This window comes from Alosa pseudoharengus, unplaced genomic scaffold (genome assembly GCF_046254945.1).
Source record: "Alosa pseudoharengus isolate Yale_2024_CS ecotype anadromous, Long Island Sound unplaced genomic scaffold, YU_APseudo_1.1 YU_APseudo_1.1_scf_9, whole genome shotgun sequence".
Lineage (NCBI taxonomy): Eukaryota > Metazoa > Chordata > Actinopteri > Clupeiformes > Clupeidae > Alosa > Alosa pseudoharengus.
In genome coordinates, this window is record NW_027468881.1 from 3,312,106 (window position 1) to 3,323,933 (window position 11,828).

The 11,828-nt window shown below is 38.5% G+C and overlaps 1 protein-coding gene across 4 annotated transcripts in view; it reads left to right on the forward strand.

Moving 5' to 3' along the window:
- nol9 (nucleolar protein 9) overlaps positions 1 to 9,915 on the forward strand; it is a 34,083-nt gene extending 24,168 nt beyond the window's left edge. For all 4 annotated transcript variants that reach the window (XM_076276999.1, XM_076277002.1, XM_076276998.1 and 1 more), the window contains 4 exons: positions 1,286 to 1,400; positions 2,970 to 3,144; positions 5,317 to 5,450; positions 8,703 to 9,915. In XM_076276999.1, the coding sequence (XP_076133114.1) occupies positions 1,286 to 1,400; positions 2,970 to 3,144; positions 5,317 to 5,450; positions 8,703 to 8,837 (559 nt within the window). In that variant the 3' untranslated portion in view covers positions 8,838 to 9,915. The remainder of the gene's footprint in view (positions 1 to 1,285; positions 1,401 to 2,969; positions 3,145 to 5,316; positions 5,451 to 8,702) is intronic.
- The last annotated feature ends 1,913 nt before the right edge of the window (positions 9,916 to 11,828 follow it).

Sequence of the window (11,828 nt, forward strand, 5' to 3'; positions counted from 1 at the left end):
AGAGCTCACAGATTTGGGCACTATGGCCATTTTTCTTTAAGTGCTGTACTTGACACCAGTTATTGGCTTGAGGATATAGAGCAGTGTTTACCAAAGTCTGCGTCACGACCCACGGGTGGGTCGCAGGAGATTTTATTTGGGTCGCCAGCACAATTTATGTTGTGTTATAGGCCTAACTGATACCATTTGTCATTTGATACCAGGAAAGCTAACAGTTTTCTATTAGGATGTAGATTGTTAACTACCAGTCACGGTTTTGTCATAAAAGCTCATGAAACTGGCGCATGAAACTGGGGGACGAACGCATCCCAGAGGGGGTGCCAGCATGGATATCTACCTCTCAAAATGAAACCGTTCTGTGGGGCGCCTGCCATGTACCTCGCAGTTGCAAACTGCAAGGGACATGAATCCGCCTATTTGCACGAACATTAATAGATACCAGCTCCTCAACTTTACCGATTAAAATCTAGTGACCGTGCTGTCAACTAAAGCAGACATCCATAGACCGGACATAAGGCCATTCAATTTGCATACAGTTTCGATTGCAGATGCAATCTTTAAAGTTAATAGCAACCTCCTCACATTCTTATTTCTGATTTAAAATGCACAACAGTGCATTATAGTCTACAATTTAAATGGGCATTTTAAACACTATTCCTCTCGTTTTCTACCTCGCTAACTTCAAAGTAAAGGCGCATTCTTCCGGCTATTGCGCAAACGCCTCTTGTTCTGATATAACGACTATACAATAGCCTATAATATAATACAACAATACAATATAACGACTTGAGTTATTTGCTGTTTACATTGGAATTGACGTCCACAGTGTTATGGACCCATTTGTCTGCAACGCAACGTAGCCTACAACATTTTATTTTAGAAATACAGGAACAGCTTACTATGCTGACGAATGACGACTGCGCAACATGCGAGAATTTCCCCTACTCTCGGATGCGCATTAAAACATATCTTTTCAGTAGTCATTTCCAACTTTTCACGCTGATGGTGCTCAAAATGCAACACAACCGTGTTCAAAGCAGGGATCCTATAGCAATGTATGGTTGGGGAGGCATAGAAAAGTTGGAGAACCTGTGGCCTAAAACAATATTGGTGGTTGCAGGGTAGATTTGAAGTGAAATGGGTCGCGATGGTCTGTCATTTTTAAAAAGTGGGTCGCCAGAAAAAAAGTTTGGGAAACACTGATATAGAGCATCTGAAATCTCTTAAGACAGTTTTTTTTCTAGTGTATGACTGCATGATCTTAATTTTTTTTTGTGGCACAAAGGCGACATCAGCGCAGTAATGAATTGCGGGATCTGGCTCTCATGGGATACTTCAGTCAGATGCAGGCCCCAGATTCAAGTCTTATACGGCCTCTACATTGCTTCACCCCTTACCAGGTATACCTCCTCCGATTACAAACCCCTTAACTTTAATGTATGACTGAAATAGCTGTGGCTCTTATTTGTGTGATGGTTAACCCTTAGAACCCGATTGACGCAAAGTGCGTCAAAAAACACACCCTTTCTTCTATGTACATTGCTCCGGAACTGTTCATCGCAGCGAGATAAAACCTTTATTGAATGACAGAGAAGAAGTGGGGCTTTCCAACGAGACTACACACTTGTTTGTACGATCAAGTATAAAAATTAATAAAAATCATGAAATTAAATCAAATTGCATCATATTTATAGTCTATACTTCTCTGCGTTCACCTGTGCACCCATTACTCTCATTTGAATTACTCGCGAACCCGTGATCGCATAGATATGGCAAGTATATCAAATGAAAGAGGAGACACAGGGCTATCCATGTATATCGATCCTTATGGCTTATAAAAACAGACGAAGTGACTGCAAAATAATAACGTCATGTACACAAACCAATGCTGCACACCCATTACTCTCGTTTGAATTACTCAGACACAGAGCTATCATTTGATACCAAGTACATCCTTCTGGGTTATAAAACAGACGAAGTGACAGCAAAATAATAACTTCATATAGCTGGACTTACCCCACGTTTTTGTCTGTTTTTGTGGCAAAGCATGTTTATAATCCAACGCTATCGTGTGTTTCTCTATGACAAAGCATGTTTATAATCCGGTTTTGAGATCCTAGCAAATTCCTGCATGGCATCCAATTCAAGGCTCACATTGCATCCCAATTTGTTCAACAAAGAAACATCTTTTTTGCCTTTACTTTGTTCATGGCAATGCAGTAAAAAGTTGAGAATCATTATGGGTGCCTACACCATAAGCACACGCAGGCTAACACACAAACTCTGGTCAGGTCAGATCAGTTTCGTGTCACAGATATGGAGCGCAGAAAGGTCATTTTTCATCACTAAATAAAAAATGGCATTTATTTCTGTAAATCACACACCACATATTTATGTAAATTGCTCAGCCCCAGAGTATCCCTCCAACATGGCAATTATATTGAGCTATGAGCTTGCTGTGGTGAGATACATGTCAAAATATAATATATATGCTTTTTATATTTTAATTCTTTAAAAATCCAAATAAAATCAATGCTAGTGCTAATACATGAAATGATGGCATTAGGATGGATCTGGATAGCCTAGACTCTGCTGAAAAAAACAATATATAATATGCATGTGTGGCACTTACAATGACCAGAATAAATCCTTATGAATAAAGGTAGTGAAAATGCCCTAAAAACAGCTTAGGGTTCTAAGGGTTAAAGGGATATTCCACCATTTGGGGAATTACTCATTTTCCACCTCCCCTTGAGTTAAACAATTGATTTTTTACCTTTCTCCAGTTCATCCAGCCGTTCTCGGAGTCTGGTAGTATCACTTTTAGCTCCAGCATAGCATAGATCATTGAAAAAAATCAATTGTTTAACTCGAGAGGAGGTGGAAAATGTGTTTAATTCCCCAAATGGTGGAATATCCCTTTAAAATCAAAGTATTCCTACTGTTTTATTTATCTGCACCTTTTCTAGGTTTCTCTCTCTGCTGTGGCTATTGGTGTGACACATTGTGACGTGGCCCCCACACACATCCTGTATGCTGCCAACGCCAGCCTAGTAGGACTGTGCTGTCTGGATGAGAAGGTGGTCGGTCGGGGAGGTCCAATGCTGCTTTCCCAGACTCCCATTTGCCCGTGTGTTGGACTGGGTAAGTGTTGGGCCTGGAAATAGTGCTGTGGTGTTTGGGGTATGCAGTCTGCCTGACCTTGGGGAAAATATAATACAAAAATAAGCCCTTATTTAGCTATGTAATAATTGTCAAATCATACAACCAATACAAGAATGTGTTTTACGTTATTACGTAATTGCAAAAGGGTTCTCCAATGTATTCTCGGTTAGCCTTAAAATATCAGATTGGTAAACAGAATGTGCCTTTGGAACATTGGATGAATGGTTGCTGATAATAGGCAGTGTAAATATTGCATTAAAGGCCCCATGCCACACCTATTTCATTCATTTTGTTATAATCCTTGATGTCCTTTGATCGAGTTTGTAACATTATTTGGGTTGGAAATGCCTTGGATGGCTTATTTCAAGCTGTTCCTTAATTGTCTGAAAAGCCTGGTAGAGGAGACGACTGTTTTTCTCATGTATATTTAATATGTAAATAAGCTTTGCTCTGATTGGTAGTCTGCAAAAAATAAGCGGACTACAGCACGTCGCCTGCCTGCAGCAGCAAGCAGGACAGTTGAGAAATATCCATGGTTACAGATAACCCTTTACTCACTCCCCTGGACTTTTCATGTCACTTACATTACAGTCTACAGTACCTAAAATATCTGATTTATACTATCCAACCGATTGTTACAGCCAAACCGGTAATCGACATGTTAACTTTATTTAACTGCGTGATCATTGTGAGAACTTGTTATCCCCGCTCGGAAAAGCTAACTATGGTTAGCTTCGGCTCCCTTTGTGACGCATTTAGCTAGGAGACAGCGCCGGAGACCGTTTGTAGTTTAAGGCTTTTCGCTGGTAACAGAGGCATAGCAGTAGTCATATTTTAGAGATATAGCAGATGTAAAGTCCTCACGGAGACAACATACACGCTAATTTTGTTGAAAGGAAACGGACACAGGGACTCGCGAGCAGTTATTTCATTTAGTTATTTTATTTTATGATTATCGAAACCATAGACTATACAGTCTATGATCTAAACCCCATTCATTCGCCATTCATAGTTTTTTTTTCTTACGAACCGGAACAGGCAAAAATGCTAATCGAACGCATACAAAATGACGGTAGTGTCTACACAAGGAAATCCTATTTAAAAAAGTTATATGTAACTACATGACCTATAAAGTGTGGTAGATAAAAGTACTTACAGCTGGTGGAGAGGTGGGCAACCTCTTCAAAATGTGCGGAACACAGCACTAATTTGGTACCATAGTGTTCCGATATTTCTCCACAAATAAATTAACCATTTCTCCCTCAACTCCTCTTTCTTTGGCAGGAGATCCAATGTACATGTTTTGTTTAGGCATAACACACAGGTTTGCGTCGTTCTGCCATAGCAACTATGTATATTAGCACTAGCTCAATCTAGATTCTGTCAATTTCTGTGGGTGGTTGCGAACCAACCAAGTGGGCAGGACGATGAATAATAATTAGGCAGTGCTACGTAGCAATGACCGCTTATCCAGATTGGCTCAATTTTTCTGCTTTTCATTTGGCTATTGCATACAGCAGACAAACTGCATAGATCTAAAACTTACCACAGGTCACAAACTCATTTTGACCTATGTTATTTCAAAATCAACAGGAAAATGGGATTTTAATGGCATGGGGTATTTAAAGATTAGCCATTTCTACAACAGTGGAGAAACCTTTTGCAATTATGTACATAATGTAATCTGAAAAGTGCTGCCCTGACAAAAAAAACACAAAAAACACAATGCAACTGATCTCAGCTGGTATTCTGTCTATAATTAGAACACAGGACTGATGGTTGCTGGAAATGGGCCTCTGTGTATATGATACACAGAGGCCCAGAGATGATATGTAGATATTCCATTAAAATATTCCATTCCATTTTCAGCCATTTCCTGCGAGAATAGTAATTTACCACATTAACAATGTCTAGACTGTATTTCTGATTAATTTATGTTATCTTCATTGAAAAAACAGCACTTTTCTTTCAAAAATGTGTAAGTGACCCCAAACTTTTGAGCGGTAGTGTACCTTTGCCAAATGAGTATACGCATGAATATTTGAATAATGCCACTCCTTGCCAATTTGGACCATCGGCTTCGCAGTTGAAGAAGGACTATCCACTCTGCTTAGTTTCTAATGAATGGTGTCATTAAATCTTGTGTTGCAGGTGTTTTGAGGGGTGTGGATATGATAAGGGGCCTTTATCTTCTGGTGACGCCTGTGCATCCCACTCTGCTCAGTCGAGTCAACTGCCTTCTGCTTGGCGAAATCTCCCTGCCTAAAGCCTTGCTTACCATACAGGTAGACTAGACATTAGAATTTTTAATCACAACATTAACAATTATTGATCTTTCAGAGTGAATGCTTGTTCAGTCTTCGGGTAGAAACTTATAGTAAGCAGGTTTAGAACTGGTTCTCCTGTTCTTATATTGACTGTACCCATCTGAGATTTCGGAGCCAGTTAGTATTCAGACTCCTTCACTTTTATTTAGCATTTTATGTTGCTTTTTTATGCTAAGATCATTTGTTTATTTTCCCTTCATCAATCTACACTCAATAACATATTGACGAAGTGAAAACAGAATTTTAGTTTTTTTCTTTTGCAAATGTATTGAAATGAAAAAAACTGTATTTGAAATATCATTTGAAATTTAGCTCAGTTGTCTTATTTTCACATAGAAAACATTGAGGAGTTTCTACTCCTTGATTGCGGACCACCTGTAGCAAATTCAATGTCAATGCAGGAACAGCTGACAATGCATATCACAGCAAAAACAAAGGCATGAGGTCAAAGGAGCTCCTTTATATATTTCTATGCATTTGTATGCATGTATTTGTATATACAAACTGATGAGAAAATCATGGATTCAGCGTCTGCCTCTGTTTTCACGATCACTTCCCACTTCCGTTCATCACTAAGTGGTTTGATTGACATTGTGAGTACAAGTGGGGAGAGGGAGACGGTAGCGTTTAACCAGTCAGATTTCAGGATCAGAACCTCAGTACATTCCCAGGACTTCCTGTTACATTATATTGATTAGAATTTATATTTTGATTAGGGCTGTCAAACGATTAAAAAAAATAATAATAATTAATCTCATATTTTGAAATGAATTAATCTAGATTAATTGTGATTAAAAAGTAAATTTTATACCTAAAGACGAAAGCTTCTTAAATGCCATATAAAATACATAAACATTTTTATGTTATTTAAATGATCGTAATGACAAGTCATTTTGTTTTAAAGTATTAATTTCTTGAGAAATGCTTGTGTATATTACTGCTAGATTTTGACAAGAGCTTGTGATATTGCATTAAAATAAGCTACTTGGCATGGGCTCAGGCGGGCTGTCAAACACTGTCCACTAGCCTATGTGGTGCACCACTCTGCTTTAAGCTTATACATCTAGTGTGCACGTTAGCTAACTGTATCTGGACAGGGTGAAGGCGTGAGAGTGCAAAAATATTTAGGTGCACTGGTGCGAATTACATGTCTTGCGATTACGTCTTGGCTGGCTAGTCTAACTTTCCGCTTTTTCAGCACGCCCTAGTGAAGCGACTAGTGAGTCACAAAAAGGTAAAGCAATGCGAAACTGCTAACGTTGATGGGAGGTGTTGCTTTTTTGCTGCGTTCACAATGTCAGTGTTTGTCTAAAATACATCGCAACATTTAGAAACATTACTGGTGTGAACCATAAAATCACATTGTGAACGCAGCAAAAAAGCAACACCTCCCATCAACGTTAGCAGTTTCGCATTGCTTTACCTTTTTGTGACTCACTAGTCGCTTCACTAGGGCGTGCTGAAAAAGCGGAAAGTTAGACTAGCCAGCCAAGATGCAAAGTAGGCCTAGAACTAATTTCTTCAATCCACTGAATTCATCGGAAAAATTTAAATGTACCTAACGAAGAAAGATATAGAAGGAACAGGAGGCAGTGAGAGAAGGAAAAGTAACATGCCTTTTAGCCCAGTTGACTGATTGGCAGCAATATGTGAAATATAGCTGTAGCAAACAGGGACAACCTGTTATGTTTTAGTAGTAGTATTGGGCAGTATGCATTCAGATAGGTCACAATGGGCATATTTGGATTTGCTACAAATGGATTCACAAATAAATAAATTACATTTGGCAGGATACTTGATATACAGGCTAAATGCAAATATCCCAAAGCATTATATTATTTTACATTAACAAAATGTAAAACAAATGGACAATTACAAATACATTAACAAATGGAAAATAAAGTAGGTCCTGATATTCTTTAAAATCTTGTTTACTGTAAATGTTGTCGGTCATTCTTAATCTTCACAATTGGTGCACTAGCATGTTTAACTGTTAGCTGCAGTGTAGTGTTACATTATGTATAAGTTAAGTACAGAACTGACTGCGCCCAGATTTTTGTCTGTGCTCCTAATTTTTTTAACTTGGGCGCACAAGTGCTCCTGGAAAAAAATGTTAGAGCCCTGCTGGATGTGGTGCTATCACAGCAAGACGTTAGAGATGGCGCATTACGTGCAGTGATGCCTCGTATTAAAAAATAATAGAAGAAGAAAAAACGCCAGAGATTTAAGTAGCATCGAAATGAGGCACCAAAATCCACGTTGTTATTCGATGTCGTTACTACCGTTTGTGTGGGCGCCGGTTAGGGATGGGCGATATGGCCTAAAATCCATATTGCAGCCTCTTGCGATATTGCGATACAAAAATTATAATAAAACCATTTCAGAATTTGTTACGTTGACCAGCCGTGGCCTACTGATTAGCACTTCGAACTTGTAACCGGAGGGTTGCCGGTTCGAACCCCGACCAGTAGGAAGCGGCTGAAGTGCCCTTGAGCAAGGCACCTAACCCCTCACTGCTCCCCGAGCGGCGCTGTTGTAGCAGGCAGCTCACTGCGCTGGGATTAGTGTGTGCATCACCTCACTGTGTGTTCACATAGTGCTGAGTGTGTTTCACTAATTCACGGATTGGGATAAATGCAGAGACCAAATTTCCCTCACGGGATCAAAAGAGTATATATACTTATACTTAAACCCAAACAGCTAAATGTATTTTTTTTAAAGAAAGAAAGAAACGTAGTATGTAGTTTTAAGAACATTTATTGTGCAAAACTGTTATTATACAACATAATTACTACCTAGCAACCTCCATAGTGACCAACATGAGTACTCTAGCCATAGCATAGCAACCGCTTTAATAAGCATAGCAACCACCATGTCTACCCTAGCAACACCTTACTATCCATCTCTGCATTATCTGTTTTAACTATAATATTGTGCATCACAAATTCCTTGGAATTGCATCTCTAGTTACTCTATATTATTTTTATTATTTTGTTTACTTGTTGTGTAGTAAAACTTGCTAAATGAAAAATTAAGGATAACACTATTTGTGTAAATCTAGTGTACCAACTGTTATTCTTGGAAATCATTGGTGTTAATTACAGTGTGATTATTGAGTGAGTGATTGATTATAGAGTAATTCTGATATGATTGGAAATGTAATTTTGAGAGACAGTGATGACCGCATTGCCCTCCTCTTTTGTCTTTCAGTCTGGAGTGGAAGGAGACCTACCATATATCACCACAGACTACAGTTTTGAGCTTACAGGAGCAGGAAAGCTCCACATTTTTAAAGGACTGTCCAGGCCCAGTTTTGTCAGGTCCAAAACAAGTAGCAAGGTATAGATGGCTCTGCCAGGGTCTTTAGATGGCTCTGCCAAGACTTTATTTGACCAAGACCGTCATTTATGCCTCAGAACGCAAGACCGAAACGAGATTGCCATCTGGTGGGAGTAAAATGGTTTGCCATTGTTTAAAGTATGAGTTTATTAGTGTTTTTGTCAGTGTGCTGGTCAAACCAGCCAAAGAGTCCAATTATTATGTTTTTCCGAAAGAGCATTGTCTCCATAAAGCACTATTAATATAGGGTTATTTAATTGCATGCTCTACATTCTCATTTTACACTTTCACCAGCTTTTTCTCCCATGTACCATTTTAAACGTTTGTCTGTGGCTTAGACACCTATGACATCAGTGTTTGCTCCTTTTTTATTTTTTAGCCAGATGGCGAACAAGTAGATTGAACCAATTAAGTTGAAAAATAATTATTTAGTATATATAGGACTGGGTTATGTCTATTTTTTTGTCCGCATCTTGTCCCATGTGAATGTCATTAATGAGTGTTGGCAAATATTCAAGACTTATTACTTGCAGCTTACTTATTTTAATTTCATTGCATTGTGGATGCAGTAATGCCACCAAAGCAGTAATGGATGAAAGCAGTAATGGATGATTGGAGTAGTTTTGATCTCTCATTACATGGCCAAGTGTTTTTCAATTCCATCAACTGGTTCTGTATTGCTTTGTGCGGCCAGCAGAGGTTAGAAATAGTCTTTCTTTGTTTTGGAACTGGACTGGACTTGTGGTTGGCTTAACTATGACTTGCCATTTAACTGTCAGTTCATGTATATTTTACCCTATTTCCCAATGGCAGGGAAGTAGGGCAGTCTTTTATATTACATTTTGACAGACACAAAAGACATTCAAATTTGTGACGTTACAGTTCGCTTTTTCAAACTATACATCAAAACATCAAAAAAAAAAATTCAGTTTTGTTGTTTCTTCTTTATGATAATTTGTGTTTAAGCAGTGTCAGGTACTTGGAATTCACACTTTTTTTGTTGATACACACCAGCTGACCATTGTTTCTATGTGTTTTGTATTTTTATTTGTCTTGAAATAAAGGACTCACTTACAGTCTAGCAGATCATGTTTGGTTTCTCCATTTCTATTGCAGAGCTCTTCCGCTGATAAAGCAAGGGCGATGTATTGATTTTGTATATTAACCCGCAGTGTTTGGGGAAGTTACTTTTAAAAAGTAGTGTTTGCTTGTTACTCGTTACTACTTAAAAAAGTAATCCGTTACTTTACTTAGTTACCCTCTACGGAAAGTAACTTTTTACGTTACTCGTTACTTTTACGTTTACTTTTATATTGGGCAGAACCCAATATCTGTTCCTGAATGTGTAGGCCTACATAAAGTTCTACTATGGAGGACATGTATTTCTTTTGTGCTCTTTATTATAAAAAATATCACAGAGTACTTGACAAGAAAACATTTGTCTATTATAGGCTTCAACACCACCATTGAAGCCCTATGAAACAATATCAAATAACAGCCTCGATACATCTTAAGGGCATGTTTGGTAAAATTGGTGCAAAGCTTACACTTACACACTGCACGATATTTAGCGGGGTGGTGGGAGGGCCGATCGCCAGACGATCAGGTTAAAATAATTCTCCTAGGCCCTCCCCCCTACGTGAATCAAATAAAACTTGTCGAAAAATGACGTTTACAAGGTTAAAACGGCCAGCAAATGTCATAAGCACACATACACACACGGGTACACACCAGTGTTGCGCGAAATTATACCCGACCCGCTTATTTACAAAATGTGTGCTTTTGGTTATAGCCTGCATGCAGTGTGACAGTAGGCCATTTCTGTAAAACAAACTAATTTATTTACGAAACTTTATGCAGTAGAACTACACGCAGTAGGCATGCAGGAAATACAGTATGTTTGCGCAGGAAAGAGAATGAGAATAAGAGCGCAAGCACGCACGCAACCACCAAGGATTAGAACACTAGGATAAGATTTGAAGGCCATGGACATCTCAATTCTTTCGAAAACAGAAATGGTGAGGCAAGAGAGATACATTGCTGGTCAAAACGTTAGCGTAAGAACTGGTTTATAATGCTGAATGAAGCACAAAGCTTTACTAAAGCACATCCACTGTTTAAAGTCACAAACACAACGAACTAAGGTAACTTTTATGCATGCGCGAACCTATACATACCGGTAGATATGGCTGTGTAGTCTGTGACATAACATTTATTCCTGCAGGCTGCCCGTTTTGGCTGTCATACTTTTAAATGGCTTCGCAAGAAGTAGGCCTACATATGGTGCTTTCGAGATGTCTCGTAAAACCCGGATTTCTTGCGGCATTTTGGGCAGGCACGCAAATGCAGCAAATGAGAAATGAGAAAAACTCATTTCATTGATTTTTGGTGAATATCTTAAACATTTAAATGCATACTGTTTCACTATAATGGCAGATATCAGCAACATTTCACCTGTAGTAGGTAGCAGCCTACCATTGGCAACTACTACAGCAATCAGAATGAGAAAATGTCTTTTTGTTGATTTTTGGTGAATATTTTACACATTGAAATGCATACCGTTTCACTATAATGCCAGATATCAGCAAAAATGCACCTGTAGTAAGTAGCGGCCTACCATTGGCAACTACTACAGCAATCAGAATGAGAAAATGTCTTTTTGTTGATTTTTGCTGAATATTTTACATATTTAAATGCACACTGTTTCACTATAATGTCAGATATCAGCAGAAATGCACCTGTAGTAAGTAGCGGCCTACCATTGGCAACTATTACAGCAATCAGAATGAGAAAATGTCTTTTTGTTGATTTTTGGTGAATATTTTACACATTTAAATGCATACCGTTTCACTATAATGCCAGATATCAGCAAAACTGCACCTGTAGTAAGTAGCGGCCTACCATTGGCAACTACTACAGCAAACAGAATGGGAACATTTATTTTCGCTGATTTTTGGTGAATATTTTACACATTGAAATGCATAAGAGGGCTGCATT